At 41.6% G+C, this 18675-nt stretch overlaps 1 protein-coding gene and 1 non-coding gene across 5 annotated transcripts in view; one reads left to right on the top strand and one right to left on the bottom strand.

Annotated features, from left to right (window-relative positions):
• Smurf2 (SMAD specific E3 ubiquitin protein ligase 2) overlaps positions 1-18675 on the top strand; it is a 100670-nt gene that overhangs the window by 70483 nt on the left and 11512 nt on the right. For 3 of the 4 annotated variants that reach the window (NM_001107061.2, XM_063269213.1, XM_063269215.1), the window contains 6 exon segments: positions 3095-3253; positions 5971-6166; positions 8660-8763; positions 13504-13618; positions 15461-15639; positions 18322-18459. In NM_001107061.2, coding sequence (NP_001100531.1) covers positions 3095-3253; positions 5971-6166; positions 8660-8763; positions 13504-13618; positions 15461-15639; positions 18322-18459 — 891 coding nt within the window. 4 annotated transcript variants of the gene reach the window in all.
• On the bottom strand, positions 4276-4356 carry Trnaa-agc91 (transfer RNA alanine (anticodon AGC) 91). Its single transcript has one exon. It is a non-coding gene; the product is annotated as a tRNA-Ala (tRNA).

Genomic DNA, 18675 nt, shown 5'->3' with positions numbered 1-18675 from the left:
CACTCAGGAAACAGAAGTCAGACGATCACAAGCTTTAGGCCAGCCTAACATACATAATGAGAGTCTGCCTCAAATAACAGCACAAGTTTTTTTTTTTTTTTTTGGAGCTGGGAACAGCACAAGTTTTAAGTGGAGAAATGACATCTATATTTGAGTTAGACTTTCTTTAAGTTAACAATGTCCTGTATTATTTTTCTTTGTCTATATGGCCCAGTTATCTTTAAAAGTTGTGTTTTGTCTTTCAGTTTGTGGTATCATTTAGCAAATGTATCTCTTTTATGGGAGGTTATATGCTTTTTATATGCTTAAATCAGGCATTAAAAAAGCCTAGATAAGTCTGCTGCATCTCGTTAAAGGCACCAGTCAAGAAGTACAGTGGGTTTCTTTAAAAAGCTTGTCTATGGTGGATCTCTAAGTTTAAGGGCAGCCTGGTCTACAGAGTGAGTTTCTGGACAGCCAGGACTACACAGAGAAACCCTATGTCAAAAACTAAACCATAAAAAAAATGAGCAAAAGAGCTTGTGTGTGGAGTACATCCAACTTAGCTCTGCTTAAAGACGCCCACAGTACTCCAGCAGCTAATGTCTTAGTTCTGTGTGGCGGTGGTTGGCTTCTTTCCTTAATTCCTGTCATGTTGCATACAACTGAAGCCTTCAAATGCAGACTTGTATTGTTTTTATGAAACTGTCTAACTTTTCATTTTTTTTAATCTCCATTTGAGCATAAAAATCATTTCTGGTGTTTTACTCTTTTAATTGGTACTTTTAGTTGTCACTGTAGATTTATACATTCTAATAAAATTATACAAAAGCAAATTCCACATTATATCAATAGTAGAATTATTTGTCCTTTATTTTTTGTAAAAGTTTGATCTAAAAAAAAAGCCACCTGTTCCTTTCAAATAATCTTTCCTCAATGACTCATCTTTGCAATTGTATGCCTCATTCGTTATTTTTATTATTTTCTTATGTTTCTTTTAAATCTGCAATGCTAGAGTTCAAACCCTGGGCTTGTATAGCCAAAACAAGCATTTATTATTTAGCTTGTATCTCCTATTGTTCTACATAATTTTTATGTCACATAGTTTTTAATTTTTTATTCATTTTTTTCCTGCATGTATATGTGTCCCATGTGCGTGTCTGGTATCCATGGAGGCCAGAAGAGGGCATTGGATCCCGTAGAACTGGCATTACAGGGGGTTGTGAGCTACCCCATGTAGGTGCTGGGGATCAAACCCCCAGTGTCCTCAACCACTAAGTCATCTCTTTCTCCAGCCCTTGTTTAAACATCACGCCCTATATTTTCTTTATGGTCTCTTTTAGTTGGAGCTCTCATTCTGTAGCTTAATGTTTATACTAGCTGTCACAATGTGGTCCCTCCTAAAGTCTTCATTGACCTTACAGTGTGTGAGGTTCCTTCTTGAATTTGGTGTATTGTGTTGTATTGTTTTTTTGATTTTGAGGTAGGTTCTTTATGGAGCTCTGACTGACATAGAATACACAGAAATTCACCTGCTTGTGCTGGGTTTAAAGGTGTGTGTGTGCGTGTGTGTGTGTGTGTGTGTGTGTGTGTGTGTGTGTGTGTGTGTGTGCGCGCGCGCGCGCGCGCATGTGTGTGTTTTAGATGATATAATTTTGGTCTACATCGCAGGCTGGGCTTGAACGTGCACTCTTCCTATTTCCTCAGCCTCTGGTTGCTGGGATTACTGTTAGATGCCACCATGCCTGCCTGATGTGTTACTTCATCTTTATTAGTTGGCATTCTCTGGGAAGTTGTAGAATTGCTTCACGCTTTTGACCTCTCTGCTTGAGAAGTTCCAGGACTTCTTTCCCAATCTTGGTGCTGACCTCCACCTTCCCAGCTGCCTCTCAAGTCTCGCACTTGAGCTCGCTCCAGCATGGAGTCAGTTCTTCATTGGGAATTGAGGGTTCTCGGAGCTTTGCTTTGCCTCTTCTGTAGTGTTTTCAAGCCTTAGTTGTTCTGCAGCAGACAAGTGTCCAGGATCACTTAGGGCAGAAATCAGAATCACTATTTGAAGAACTCTTCCCGAGCTGGAAGTGGTCTCAGTGGATACCATACGTCTTCACCTGCAGCCTCCAACAACTGGATCACTCTGGGCTGGTCTCTCTCTGAGGAAGCTGTTGATCTAGCAGGACAGAGGGTAGAAATTTACGGTGCTGTTGCTGGTTTTTAAACAACCGGAGGAAGCAGTACACATAGGACAAGGTTGAGGAGAGCTAAGATCTTCTATGCTCTGGGCACCCCACCCCCCAGCCACTTCAGTGTGTTCAGCTGTGTTCTGTATGGTCCTGTGCATCCTTCCGGTGTGTGAAACAGTAGCAATGGTCCTTGTCTGTTAAAAGTACTCGAGCTCTCCTTTGTTGCTGCAATAAGCCTTGAAGCAGTCTTCTTAGGTTTTTTTTTTTTTTTTTTTTTTTTTTCCGGAGCTGGGGACCGAACCCAGGGCCTTGCGCTTGCTAGGCAAGCACTCTACCACTGAGCTGAATCCCCAACCCCTTCTTAGGTATCTTTACCCCAGGGTTTTCTTCATGAAATTTATAGACTTCAAAATTTAAAACAACATAGTTATTTCAATTTTAAAAATGTTACGATTATTTCCAGGATCATGATTTTAGTACTGTCCCAGTTTTGCTTTGTTGGAGAACACACAGTCACTCATTGCATGCACATTTGTCTGCACTGGCTTTATGGTACAGTAAGACAGAAAACATTGAATAGAAATTTCTTCCATTATCGATGCTTGTAAAACAATACTTTCTGTCAAACAAATACTGATGTGTAGTTTATGTTGGCAGGTAGTGTGACTGCCCGTATTAATTTAAAATGTGTATTACATTAAAGCCTGGGACCTTACTAAATGCCAGACTATGTGATACGTTCTGAGCCATTTAGGGATTGGGTGTTGAATGTGCAAGTTGTGAAACCATTGGGAATTAAAGATTCCAGCGGAGCATCTCAGGTTTCTGAAACAATGCATTGTCTCAGACTTTGTGGACCTGCTCTGTGTCACAGACGCTTGCTCGGCCCAGCAAGCCCAGCAATGAGGTCTTTCTGCTGTGTATTTGTTTTGCAGGGATCTTAGCAACATCAATTGTGAAGAGCTCGGTCCTCTGCCTCCTGGGTGGGAGATCCGCAATACCGCGACAGGCAGAGTTTATTTCGTGGACCATAACAACAGAACAACACAGTTTACAGATCCTCGTCTCTCTGCTAACTTGCATTTAGTTTTAAAGTAAGTTTCAAGGCAGTACATTTGAAAATACTGTCTTAAGCAAGAGGACATGTATGTGCTTTTTACAATAAATGTGAAAGAATATGCACTTTCTTAAATTTACAATATTGACTTAGATTTATATGAGTTCTCTAGAGATAATCCAGGTTGGCCTTGAATTACTGCTGTGGCCTCGCAGACCTTCCTGCTTCTGCTGCTCAGTGTTCAGACTGTAGACAGGAACCACTGTACTGAGCTATGATTTACTTTTACTGATCAGAGTATAGGGAAGGAAATGAGATATTTTTCTCTGAAGTAGTACATATCTTACTTTCACTCTGCTTAAACAGGAAGTAGTACTGAAGTGTCAGGAAGAGGTATACCTGAGAAGTGCTCAGGCAAGAAGGCTGTTTACAGAGGCCATAGCTTGACCAGAAGTTGAGACTGAGCAGGCTAATTCTTTTTCTAACTATTTATGTGGTAAGTTTATTCTTGTGTATGTTATTTTGAGATAGGGTATCACTGAGTTGCCTAGGCTGGTCCTGAACTCACTCTGTGGCCTTAACAGTCCTTGAACTTGGGATCCTATATCTTAGGTACTCAACACTACCAAGCCTAACTTGAATCATTGTCACCTTATTTGATAGCACTAACAGACAGGGTCTTAGAGGAGAGCCCACTGTGGCCTTCACTCTGTAGCAGAGGATGGCCTGGCTTCTAATATGGGGTACCCTGCCTATCTTACAAAGTAGTTTTTATTCCTTTGTATAATTGTTTTAAGCTCATGCAGAGAGGGAGGAAGAAGGGTAGGTGAGTGTCTGTCTATGGCAAAAAATGTTCTTGGAGTAAATTCTTAGGCTATTGTCCAAATAATAAATTATTGGAGTTGGTTTAACTATTAGTCTAACTTTTAGGGAGCTGTTATACATGGATTATACATAACCTTAACAAACATTTGTAGATTGCTGTGATTCTAAGGGTTTTTTTTCCCTGTTTCAGCATTTTAGGAAGTGAGGGGAAATGTAGATTACTTTTTTTTTTTTTTCCGGAGCTGGGGACCGAACCCAGGGCCTTGCGCTTGCTAGGCAAACGCTCTACCACTGAGCTAAATCCCCAACCCCGGAAATGTAGATTACTAATCAGATCATATAGAGGGCAACTATCTGTGCCAGCTTAGAGCCAGTCTTCAATCGAAACTAAAGGAGTTGGGAATTCCTTTTTGAGAGAAGCAGTGGGAGAAGCTGCCTGTTAAAAGTCTGTAGTAGGTTTGTGTGCACATTAAGGGCACCCTGCAGTTGCATTGTGGGTACCTGAATCTCCCCCAGTTCTGTCCTTCCTGGTCCCTTTGAGATACCATGGTTACGTACTGTAGAGGGCTGTTTTTGATGTTATACAGTTAAACTGTTCTGTGTTTGAGGTCTCACCATATAATGTCTAAATGTTAGGGTACAAGCATTGTTGAACTATTGCAGAATATCGTTATTAGGACTCAGTAAATCACCCAGCCAAGGACACACATCCTTTGCCCAAAGCCCCTTTTTGAAAAAGAATCTTGAAGAGATGGCTCAGTGGTTAGGAGCACTGACTACTGCTCTTCCAGAGATCCTGAGTTCCAATTCCCAGCACCCACATGGTAGCTCACAACCATCTGTAATTGTTACTGACGCCGTCTTCTGATGTGCCTGAAGTCAGCTACATATATAAATAAAATAAATAAATCTTAAAAAAAAAAAGGAATCTTGCTTGAAAAGCATACTTTATACATTTAGCCCTCTATCAGTAAGGAAAATGGAGCTGTGGACAGTTTCATGGCTTTCCCAGAGGAACATAAAATGTGCTGTGAACTCAGCCTGACTGTGGGGTCTTCTCCCCCTTCCTCTTCCTGTTTTCACCCTTTAATACTATGCCTATTGTTTTTAAAGCAATGATAGAAATTCTACCTTATAATTAAAGGAAACTTTTAAAAGTAAAAATGAGGGCTGGAGAGATGGCTTAGCGGTTAAGAGCACCCGACTGCTCTTCCAGAGGTCCTGAGTTCAATTCCCAGCAACCACATGGTGGCTCACAACCATCTGTAATGAGATCTGATGCCCTCTTCTGGTGTGTCTGAAGACAGCTACAGTGTACTCATATATAATAAATGAATAAATCTTTAAAAAAAAAAGTAACAATGAACAAAGATTACAACTTGAATCTTTTCTGTTTGTCAGGCTTACTTATTTCAAGAAAATAATTTGCTTGATAAGGACTCTGCTTGTTGTCAGAGGCCTTGCAGGCAGCAGATTGGCATCCCCACTGCTTTCCGACCAGTGCTGATATCATCGTTCATATAACCGCCCCTTATATACCCTAGAATAGCTGAGGAGACAGGCTGCTTCATTGGTTTATTTTTGTGGTTTAGACAGAATCAGGTGTAGAAGGAATGAGCTGCCAGTTTAGGCTTCTGTTTGGTTTTTCCAGAAAAGGAGACTCTAGATGGTGGGGTGCTTGGCACCTGCCTGAGCTTTAAATAGGTGATGGGATGATGGGGAGGAAGTGGTATCTGGGCAATTCTTCTTAGCATCTGCATAAGGTTTGTGAGGCTTTTACCCTCAGTAACCAGTTCTGTCAGCCTGATAATCTGCCCCATAAGACTCAGACATTGATAGATTTCTCTTATAGGCTTATGCTGATTTAAATGTGTAATTGCAATCTTTTATTTTCTAAGGTCCTTTGATAACATTTCTGTTTATTTCTAGTCGTCAGAACCAGTTGAAAGACCAACAGCAACAGCAAGTGGTGTCGTTGTGTCCCGATGACACTGAGTGTCTGACAGTGCCAAGGTACAAGCGAGACTTGGTTCAAAAACTAAAGATCTTGCGGCAAGAACTTTCCCAACAGCAGCCTCAAGCTGGCCACTGCCGCATTGAGGTGTCAAGGGAAGAGATTTTTGAGGTAAATATATAAGCCTTAATTCCAATTAAAAGAAAATTAAATTCAGTGATTTGCTCTGTTTTTTTCCCCTCCGTTTTGAGACAGTCTCACTGTGTAGCTCTGGCTAGCCTGGAATTGTCTATATTGACCAGGCTGTTCTCAAACATCTGCCTCTGACTCCCTCCTTAAAGACTGGGATTAAAGGCATGCACTATCATGACTGTTTTACTCATTTTTTTTTGTTTTACTCATTTTTTAAAATTATTTTATTTATGTATTTTTTTAAATGTATGACTGTTCTGTATATACAGAAGAGGGTATCAGATCTCATTACAGATGGCTGTGAGCCACCACGTGGTTGCTGGAATCGAACTCAGGCCCTCTGGAAGAGCAGTCAGTGGTTTTTTTTGTTTTTTTCTTTTTTTTCTTTTTTTTTTTCAGAGCTGGGGACCGAACCTAGGGCCTTGGGCTTGCTATGCAAGCGCTCTACCACTGAGCTAAATCCCCAACCCTACAGTCAGTGTTCTTAACCGCTGAGCCATCTCTCCAGCCTGTTTTACTCTTTCTAAGAATACACTTTTGGAACTCATATCTGATTGGAGTAAAAGTATTCTCATATATTCTCTCTCTCTCTCTCTCTCTCTCTCTCTCTCTCTCTCTCTCTCTTTGCTCTCCCCCCACACCCATGTGCACATGTGTGTGCATCCACGTGTTTCAGAGACAAGGTTTTCCTGTGTAGCCCTGGCTGTCCTGAAACTCACTCTTTACACTAGGCTGGCTGTAACTCACAGAGATCTGCATCCTGATGAGTTTTTTGTCCTTGGTTACAGTGTCATTTGTATTTCAAAATGGTAGAAAGAGCATCTTCTCACCTGAAACACTAAATAATAGTAGTGATGCTTGTGCACTGGAAGGAAGGGTACAGAGGGCCCTGGTTCCCGGTCTTGGGAGGCAGAGGATTCTTCCTCAGAGGCTGCAGGTGCACTCAGGCCGTGATCATGGTCATGGCCAAGACTGCAGTCTTGGAGCTTGTGGAGGAAAGTAAGGCTTGAGATAAGAAGTAGATCCTGTCACCACGCTGGGCTTTGTGGTCAAGAACATAAAGATTGGGGGCTGGAGAAACCCCACAACCAACTATAACTCAAGATCCCAGGAGCACAATGGCCTCAGTGGACACCAACACATGCACCTGAGTAAAATAAAAATAAATCTTTAATAAGGGGCTGGGCAGTGTGGGGAGCTGGAGAGGTGGTTACGAGTATGACTGCTCTTCCAGAGCTCCTAAATTTAATTCCCAGGAACCACATGGTGGCTCACGCCATCTGCAATGGGATCCGATGTCCTTTTCTGGTGTGTCTGAAGACAGCAACAGTGTGCTCATAGTACATAAAATAAATATTTCTTTAAAAAAAAAATCAGGTCCCTAGCCAGAGATTCCTTCTCCCTGACCATCAGCTTCCAAAAATAGCTTCTTGGGGTGTTGGTCATAATTAAGGTTGTGAAGATGAGATTGAGGCAGTTTTAGAAATAGTCTTACACTGGCAGGTGGACAGTTCAAGGCATTCGTTGGCCATTGGAGACTGCAGTAGTCACATCGATGTTAGTGCTAGGTACAGGGCTAAGATAGCCACCAGCATTCAAGCACCCATCATCTTAGATAAACTCTCCATTGTCTTGGTACACACAGGCTACCAAAGGACTGAGATAATCAAACCCCATACTGTCCCAAGCATGGTAACAGACCATTGGCCCAGAGTCACTGGTATCATCCAAGATGCTGTTGTTGATGGCCAGGATTGACTGTGGCCACCCAGGGCTGCTTTTGATGCCATCTCCAAGATCTACAGCTACCCCAGACCTGGAGAAACAGACGTGCTCACCAAGTCGGGAACTACCTGATTATCTTAGGATATTCGTTCTAGGGTCTCTGTACAGAAGAGTCAGGATCCAGCTTTGGATACCATAAACGGATTTTTATATAAGAAAAAGTGAAGCAAGCCCATTTGAAAAAAAAAAAAAAAGATAAAGGCATGTGACACCACACCTAACTATGCAATCACAGCTCTTGGGAGTTAGAGTTAGAAATAGGCAGATCTCTACAAGATCAGGGTCAACCTAGTCTATATAGCAATTTCTAGGCCATCCAGAGGCCAACATTATCTACATAGGAAGTTCAAGGCCAATCTGGGCTTTGTTAGGGTCAATCTTGACCCTGTCCCCAGTATACAATTGCCTGTGTGGTTAATCTTTCATGTATGTTCTTTTAGAAGTGTGCTTATTTTACTTTAGTTTCTACTAGTGCCTCTGACAGAAATTAGTTTTACGAATTAGAGGAAAAGAAAACTCTTTTTTTTTTTTTTTTCTTTTTTCTTTTTTTTGGAGCTGGGGACCGAACCCAGGGCCTTGCGCTTACTAGGCAAGCGCTCTACCACTGAGCTAAATCCCCAACCCAAAAACTTTTAAATTAAAGGCTGAAGCCCCTAATGATGGTAATATATTAAAATTATTTTTCAGGAATCATATCGACAAGTCATGAAAATGAGACCAAAGGATCTATGGAAGCGATTAATGATAAAATTTCGAGGAGAAGAAGGCCTTGACTATGGAGGAGTTGCCAGGTAAATTCATGGATGTCTATTTATTAATTGTTCATTCAGTCATCATCTGTTTATTTATAGTTAATCCGTGAGTTTTTGCCTGTGTGTCTGAAGATGTAGCATGTGCATGTAGTGCCCAAGGAGGCCAAAAAAGGACATAGGACCCTGTGGAAGTTGAGTTACAGACTGTTGTGAACCACTCTGTGGATGCTGGGAGCACAGCCCAGGTCCTCTGCAAGGCCAGACAGTGCTCGCTCTCTCTCTCTTTTTTTTTAAACTAATTTATTTACTTTATGAATATGAGTACACTCTAGCTGTCTTCACACACTAGAAGAGGGCATCAGATCCCATTACAGATGATTGAGAGCCATCATGTGGTTACTGGGAATTGAACTCAGGACCTCTGGAAGAGCAGTCCGTGCTCTTAACTACTGAACCATCTCTTCAGTCCCCATATGGATCTTTGTATTAGACAAAATTAAAATACACCTATAACGTGTAACTGTCATGGATGTGAAGTATAAAACTCCCCACTGTTTGCAAGACAGATGCAGTCCCCGTGGGTTTATTCACCATGAGATGACAGTCTCGGAAGCGGAGTTAATACTTAGGGTCAGGGAAGCCCTGCAGCACTCTGTAGGACTGGCTGGCCTGTGTTCTCACATCATCAGCACATCTTATTTCCTCTGTCAGTTCTAAACTGAATGCTGCTTCTCTTGCTTGCTAAACAAGCACGTATCATATTTGCTTACTCATACACATGTATGTCTCACAATGGTCCTTAAGAGTATTTTAATAGAGCAGATATTATATGCTGTTTATGCTATGTTCTTAGTCATACATTGAATCCAACTTACTTTTTTTTTTTTTTTTTGGTTCTTTTTTTCGGAGCTGGGGACCGAACCCAGGGCCTTGCGCTTCCTAGGTAAGCGCTCTACCACTGAGCTAAATCCCCAGCCCCTCCAACTTACTTTTTTGATGGCATGTGTGCTGTCAGAATTTTTTTCAGGTATAACATTTACTTTACATAAATGCAGGAGAACCATAGCCCTGGGCAAAACTATTGAAAGGACAGCTAAGTAGTCCTGTTCTCCTGTTCTAAATCCAACCTAAGTAAACTGTGTTTTCACCAAGTTCTGTAACTCAGGCTTTTACCTAAAAATGTGCACTTTCTGTACTTTCTTTGGTTTATAGTTCTTTCATAACTATTCTGTGTGTTTTTATAGAATTTTAATATTTGTGTCTGTTTAGGTTATTTCTTTTATTAAAACTTATACGTTAAAATATAATTGCATTACTTTTGTCCTCCTTTCTTCTCTCTAGCCCCTCTCATGTCCCCTCAAATTAATAGCCTCTTTTTCTTTATCATTGTTACATAAATGTATAACTGTATAAGTCCAACATGGTCAGATAGTTTAGTGTGGTTTGGGTGTATGATTTCAGGCCTGAAGAGTTTATATCGGATAACCAGTTGGACTCCTCCCTAGGGAAGCCAGTTCTCTCTGTCAGCGGTCATTAGTTACCTGTAGTACTGTGTCTGGGCTTGGGCTCCCACGAGATCTCCTTCTGTGTTAGCATGTCTATTGATGATGTCATTCAGGTTTTGTTTAGATAGCCACCCCATTGCAATATCATGGGTGGAGCCCCCCCTGTCTTTTCTAGAGGCATTTATAGCAGACTTCCTGGTCCTCTGGCTCTCACAGTCTTCCCAACACCTCTTCTGAACTCAGCCTTGGACCTTAGGTGTCGAAGTTGTAGTGTAGGTGTGTCTATCCATTGGGTTTGGGTTCCCTGTGATCCATTTATCTCTGCATTATGATCAGTTGTGGTTTCCTGTAACTGTCTCCATTTGCTGTAAAGAAAAGCTTCTTTGAAGAAGGATGAGAGTTACACATATCTGAGGGTAAAAAGGTAGATTTTAGAATGAAATTAGAAATTATGTTGATCTGGCAGAACGGTGGTAATACGTGCTCTTAAGATTCCTGACTTCATTAGCCTCTGGCAGTTGGCGAGGTTTTCAGCACCACACATGGTTTTCTTCCTGTTGATGGTTCTAATGTCTAATTAGACAGCTGTTAGTTATCACTAAGACAGGCGTGCCACAACTGCACCTTTATGCATTTAACAGTGGTCATCGATCTATTGCTTCCCTTCCTTGACACCTTGCATAGTACTTTATGGGACTATGAAAGCAAGACTGTCAGATAACCACTTCCGGCTTAGACCCAGCTCAAATCCTCTGAATCCTGTGTCTTAGGCATACAGTGCCTTCAGCCATAGCTGTAAGGCTTTACCTTCAACCTCTTGAGAGGCAACCAAAGGCAATAGCAGTAGCTTCCATTATTTTGAGAGTCACTTAGACTACACTGACCAACAACTGTAGCAGACATTTTGAATGGCTGGTATTGGAGTTTTGATAAGGTACTCTAATGGCTCTTCTGAGGAATATTGTCAGCCCAAGGGGCATAACTTTATCTTTCTGGCTATGCCTGTGCTTATATGCATTACATATAACTTTAGGTAAATATAAAATAATACGATTTCTTGAGGTTTTATCAAGAATCCTTAGTGTTTATCCCACCTTCCTTTCCAATTAAATTCTCACCCCATTTCCCTTTTCATATCATCTGAATCCTGCTTCCTCTCCTCAAACCCACCCCTAACCCCCGTGGCTCCTTTTCCTTTCCCAGTCTCTGCAGTTACTCCAGGTTATATACTTATATATGAAGATTTGCAGCTAGGAATCGCAGAACATGCAGCACTTGTCTTTCTGGGTCTGGGTCACCTCATTCCATATAATCTTTTCTAGCTCGATCCATTTACTGCATAGTTTAGATTTTCAAAAAAAATATCTTTTGCATGTCGAGTTTAGAAGTTTAATTCCTGTGGGTTTATTTACTTAGAAATAGAATTTGAATATTAGGAAAACATTTGTCTGCTACTGACAGCCATTGTCCAGATCAGGTGGGTAGTCTCTTTAAAATGACCTCATTGCTACAGACGTAGGTGGGTAGATAGCATGTGAACATGAATGAGTGGGCTGTGCTGTCTGACTAAAGCGGTCAGTTTTCCTCTATGTGTATTCTAAACACTTGGGAAAATGAGGACAAAAATCCAGCTTTCTTTTTAGAAAAACATAATGCACACAGCAAAGCAAAGCACACGATCAGGTTAGTGAGCAGGTTAGTGGGAGCTGCGTGTGCAGAGATGCACATTCTGGTTCTGCTCTTCAGTCTGTTTTCACCATCACATAACAGTAATTTGATTTCACCTTTGTCATGTCATAGAATGTGAGGCATTTTCCTTTAGTTTGTTGTTAACAGTATTAGGTCCTAGACTAGTCATTTCATTGTCACCAAAATGACAGTCATCTTTTATTGAAAAATATGAAGAATTTGATAAATTGGCAGTAGTGCTTTTTATGTTGATGCTTTAAAGACATTGATGTAGGCCGGGCATGGTGGCACACACCTTTAATCCCAGCACTTTGGAGGCAGAGGCAGGCGGATCTCTAAGTTTGAGGCCAGCCTGATCTACAGAGTGAGTTCTAGGCCAGCCAGGACTGTTACACAGAGAAATCCTGTCTCCAAAAAAAAAAAAAAAAAACCTAACCAAACAAAAGTGTTGACAAGAAAGGTTAGAAAAAGGGCTTAGGTTTAAAACAGGCTTTAATGGCATCTTGATATTTTTTGAGAGGTCAAGGTAGGAGAACCACATGTTCAAGACTTGCCTGGAATGCAGAGTAAATCAAGGCCAGCTTGGGGAAACAAGAGCTATCTCAAAGAAACAGAAGTAAGAGGCCTGGGGATATAGCTCAGTGGTACAGCACTTGCCTAGCATGTACAGAGCTCTATGTTTTATCTCCAGTACACAAAGAGGAAGGAGAAGTATATGGGGCATGGCCCAAGAAGGCCAGTGTCCACCTATACCCAAAGCTTTGGGATCTGGGTGTGCTTCCTGGTTTGCTTGAGGCTTTATACAGGAAATTTATATGATGATGAGATAGGCATTGACACTCCTTACTAAAACTGTGCCACAGAGCACTCCACTGCTCAAAAAGAAAGAATAAATTTCTGTTGTGTTTTGTGTCTTTTTTGAGACAGGGTTTTTGTATATGTCCTAACCTTCCTAGAACTTGACAGGTAGACTAAGCTGGCCTGAAACTCACAGGGATCTGCCTGCCTATTGTATCGTTATGAATCTAGTATGAATCTGTCTGATAGAAACAGACATTAGATGATTTCTTAGATGATTTGTGGGTTATAAATTTTTATACCATTTAAAGTGGTCAGACTAGAGAGCTGCAGCTCCTCATGAGCTCCTGAACTTCTAAGTAGCAGAACCTTTACGCTCTCTGATGCAAAAGTATAATAAAGTTGTTCCAAGTTATGAACCATAACAGTATAATAATAATTGTTCTTCAAACTTAAAAGAACTGTGGAGACTGGGCATAGTGCAGCTTGCCTTGCATCCTAGCACTCGAGAGACAGAGCAGGTGGATCTGAGTTTGAGGCCAGCCTAGGTAAAGTCCAGCAGGTTAAGGTGTTGCCATGCAGTCAGAGTTCAGTCCCCAGCCCACATGAGTGAAAGGAGAAAACGAACTCTGTGGAGTTGTCCTCTGACTCCCACATGTATTCTGTGACATAGCATATTTACACACATCGTGCATGCCCATAATAATAAAATTTAAAAATTAAAATCATTTAATAGAGTGACTAATGGCATATCTTAATTAATAAATTACTTTATCTTGTTTTCTAGGGAATGGTTGTATCTCCTGTCGCATGAAATGTTGAATCCTTACTACGGTCTCTTCCAGTATTCAAGAGATGATATCTACACGTTACAGATCAATCCCGATTCTGCAGTTAATCCGGTATGAGCTGTGGTCACAATAGTGTGAATGTGCTGGGATCCACTCTGCTCTCGTCTGTAAATGTCAGTGTGATCCTCACACAGGAATCATTTGGCTGATCCTGGCCACACCCTCTGATTCAGCAATTCCTCTTCTTGAAAGTTGTCCCAGTAAATGATTACTTCTGTGCGCTGCATTGGTTCACTAGGCTATCTGCTATTAATTATCCTCCACTGGACACAACACAGGTGTCCATGCAGAGGATTGATGAAATTATGACATAAAATAGTGTAAATGGTTGTTCTTGATCTAGTAGTGTGTGCTTGGAAGGCTGAGACTAGACTGCACTGCATTGTGAGACCCTGTTTCAGAGTAAAAAAGGAAAGAAACCAACACAGATTATGAAATTAGACATGGAGTCTCTGGGTGTGTGGGCTCACACCTGATCCCAGTGCTTTCCAGGCTAAGGCAGCAGAGCATGAATGTTCTGACACTTGTAAGTTGTAAGAGCAACTTGGATTATGGTATAAGACCCTGTTTCTGAAAACAAAAAGGTACAGAACCATATTCTTGTTATGTAAGTACTGTCCTTATGACTGTGGTATAGTTCATTGCTTTAAACTTCAATAGAAAGTGCTTGTGAGAGTTACATGAGACCTGCATATTAAGCATTTAGTTCTATAATGCATAATTAAATTCTTAAATTAAGGCAGGGCTGTTGCTCAGTGGCTGTTGTTGACTGGCATCTGAGAGACTCTAGGTTGATCCCCAGCACCAGCTTCCTGTCCACGTCGCTACTAGTTTGTTACTTTGTAATTATCTCTGTTCTGTTCCCAGACAGGGCACGCTATGAGATGGATATGATGTGGGATGCAGATGTGTGTTTATGCTAAGTGATGTTAAGTTATACAATAGTGTAATGCAGCTGTGGTAGATATTTATAAGAGAAAACATTAAAAGGTCTGCACCATAAAACTGATAATCATGTTATCTGGGTGTTAGAGAATGGGTAATATTTAATATCCTCTTGCTCGTTTTATCTAAATATTTTAAAGTAAACATGCGTTTCTTAAAATAGATATTTTAAAGACAAAACGCGTTTTAAAATTAAAGATTACTTATTAAATTGAAAAGCAAAAGAATTTAAAAGTACAGGTATCTAGTCAGCCAAACAATATGGTGAGAAGATCACTGTATCTACATGTGGTGACCAGGACTAGTTGGGAAGCTCTTTGTTATGGTGAAGCTGCTCACAGCTGTCCGTCTGCCTGTCATGACCTTTGCAGGGCGCTTCCCAGGAGTGGACCCAGTCCCCTGGGTTTCATCACCTTGCTGTTCTCCTCATGAGTATTCTCTCCGGATACTGTCCAAATGTGGACTAGTCCCATAGGGACTAATTAATTTTTGTATAAACAGTAGTCGGTGGATTAATTCAAGTGTGACACCAAATCCATGTCTTAACAACATGGTGTCCTGAAGTTCAGTCTCTGGCTGGCCAAGGAGGCAATTAGAGGATCAGCAGCTTTACTTGACAGTGCACTCAGAACAGGGTGTGCAAGTAGCTTTGCAAAAGTTTGTCAGGGATCATTTTCTAAAGGGCCTTTGCCCTGAGCGCGATGTGGGCATGGTGGCTCATACCTGTAATCCCAGCAGTAGGGAAAGTGCCTGGGCTACAAGGAAAGCCCTGTCTCAGAAACAAACAAACAAAACCAAAGGGAGAAAAAAAACCAAAAACAAAAAACAGAGGGAGAGGGGAGGGAGGGAGATGAAGGAAGGAAAAAAATGTTGCTTAAATATTTACTTTTTATTAAGACAGTTTACTGAAGAGTTTCTAACTTATTTATGTCCTTTTTTTCATTTCAGGAGCATTTGTCCTATTTCCACTTTGTTGGACGAATAATGGGAATGGCTGTATTCCATGGACATTATATTGATGGTGGTTTCACATTACCTTTTTATAAACAGTTGCTTGGGAAGTCAATTACTTTGGACGACATGGAGCTAGTTGATCCAGACCTTCATAATAGTTTGGTGTGGATACTGTACGTATTGAATCTTACATCTGTTTATCACAGTTAGCATCTGAGCTTTTAAAAAGATACAAGCTAGGAGTGGAGAGAGAGCTCAGTAGCTAACAGCCCTTACTGCCCTTGTAGAAGACTCAGTTCAGTTCCCAGGACTCTTCAAGAGGCAGATCATGAAGTTCCAGGGCATCTGATGCCTCCTCCAGCCTTCACAGTCACACAGGCACACACACAGTCTACATAGTCACACAGGCACACACAGTCTACATAGTCACACAGGCACACACACAGTCTACATATCACACGGGCACACACGGAGTCTACAGAGTCACACAGGCACACACACAGTCTACATAGTCACACAGGCACACACAGTGTCTACATAGTCACACAGGCACACACACAGTCTACATAGTCACACAGGCACACACAGTCTACATAGTCACACAGTCTACATAGTCACACAGGCACACACGGAGTCTACAGAGTCACACAGGCACACACACAGTCTACAGAGTCACACAGGCACACACAGTCTACATAGTCACACAGGCACACACAGTCTACATAGTCACACAGGCACACACGGAGTCTACAGAGTCACACAGGCACACACACAGTCTACAGAGTCACACAGGCACACACGGAGTCTACAGAGTCACACAGGCACACACAGTCTACATAGTCACACAGGCACACACAGTCTACATAGTCACACGGGCACACACAGTCTACATAGTCACACAGGCACACACAGTCTACATAGTCACACAGGCACACACAGTCTACATAGTCACACGGGCACACACACAGTCTACATAGTCACACAGGCACACACACAGTCTACATAGTCACACGGGCACACACAGTCTACATAGTCACACGGGCACACACAGTCTACATAGTCACACAGGCACACACAGTCTACATAGTCACACGGGCACACACACAGTCTACATAGTCACACGGGCACACACACAGTCTACATAGTCACACGGGCACACACAGTCTACATAGTCACACGGGCACACACAGTCTACATAGTCACACGGGCACACACAGTCTACATAGTCACACGGGCACACACAGTCTACATAGTCACACGGGCACACACAGTCTACATAGTCACACGGGCACACACACAGTCTACATAGTCACACGGGCACACACACAGTCTACATAGTTACACGGGCACACACACAGTCTACATAGTCACACAGGCACACACGAAGTCTACATAGTCACACAGGCACACACACACAGTCTACATAGTCACACAGGCACACACGAAGTCTACATAGATGACTGCTGAGAGGAGAATTGGTTTTCTGCAGGGATGAGTGGCCAGATAGGTTACCTAATCCCAAGTAATCCAGTATGTATCTGTGTGTAGGGCGGATTACTTGGATTAGGTAACCTATCATTGACGGCCTGTAGCTCTCCATCTAGGTGGGAAGCCTTGAGACATTTCCCCCATCTTTGTTGGCATGACAAGTGGTGTTTCATTACGTGGATCTTGTTTACGAAGCCATATTGTGGAATTTTCCTATCATGAGACTGTCTCATGGCAGGTCTCCTGGTGTCTGGTTCTTGGGATCTTCTGACATCTTCCTGGACCTTGTGTAGGGGTTGCACTGTGGGTTATCAAGCTGGGTCACTTACTCTCTGCTTTAGGACAAGCTGTGGATCACTGCAATTTCCATTTGCTGCAAAAAGAAGTGGAACACTTACCAGGCCTGGCAAACCTGATCTAGGCCTTTCTGGAAGTCTCCTATTACTACTTTGAAAAGGAAAATTAATCTAGTATAGATTGATCATCCCTTGTCTGAAGTCCTTGGGTCTAGAAAGTATTTCTGATTTTGATCCTCTCCCCAGTTTTAGATTGTTTGCTTATCCTTGAGATCTTTGGAGGGAGAGACCCAAGTTTAAACACAATTCATTTCATATACACTTTACACACATGCCCTGATGGTAATTCCTAACTGTTTTATTTTGAATTTCAGATTTCCAGACTGAGAGTGCTCATTTTAAGCTAAAACACTAAATGTAATAATATTCTAAGACTAAGGCAGATTCTGTCTCAGCCGACATGTGACAAGACAGTAAATTCTAAATACTAGGAAATGGTAACAGAATCACAACCTACCATGTAGGCTCCAGGGACTGAACTCAGGTTATGGTCATGCAGTGAGCACTTTCCACACTGAGTGTGAAATAAACGCAGGTCCTCTGGAAGAACAGCCAGTGTTCTTTTTACATCTGGCCTGTCCTATTATTTCATTTTAATGAAGGCAGTGATTGACTGAACCATAATGAACTGCTAGCTGATTCTGCCTGGGAAGGTGCACAGAGCTCACAGATCACTTTCTCCCTGAAAATATTCAAGTGTTTGCTCATGTTCAGAAGAGCCTTTTCTCTGGATATAAAAAATGTTTTGTTGTTCTCAAAGAGTCTCACTTTGACAGAACCCGTTCTTGTTGCTCGGGAAGTAAAATGCTGTCTGTATTTATGAGGAGAAATCTCTTTGACTTTTCTGTGCAAGTAAAGGTAGCATGATAGCATAAGAACTGGTGGGAGGAGTTTGGTCCTTTAACTGCTACACTGCAGTACTGTCTTAGCTGAACGCCACACCTAGGAACACGCTGTAGGAGGTGTGAGGTAGGCTCCCCTGTTAATGTGTCTCTTTTGTTTCTTATCTAGTGAAAATGATATCACAGGTGTTCTGGACCATACCTTCTGTGTTGAACATAACGCATATGGTGAAATTATTCAGCATGAACTCAAACCAAATGGCAAAAGTATTCCTGTTACTGAAGAAAATAAAAAAGAATATGTCAGGTAAATGCTTGAATTAAAAAAGCTACAGGTGGGGTTGGGGATTTAGCTCAGTGGTAGAGCACTTGCCTAGCAAACGCAAGGCCCTGGGTTCGGTCCCCAGCTCCGAAAAAAAATAAAAAATAAAAAATAAAAAAAAAAAAGCTACAGGTTATCAATATATAAAGACATTTAGTGTTTAGGAAATGTTATTTACTGCTGGCACAAACTTCCTGTGGA

This window comes from Rattus norvegicus, chromosome 10, assembly GCF_036323735.1.
Source record: "Rattus norvegicus strain BN/NHsdMcwi chromosome 10, GRCr8, whole genome shotgun sequence".
NCBI classification, from domain to species: Eukaryota; Metazoa; Chordata; class Mammalia; order Rodentia; family Muridae; genus Rattus; species Rattus norvegicus.
The sequence above is the reverse complement of the archived record's forward strand: the minus strand, read 5'-3'. Positions and strand labels throughout refer to the sequence as shown.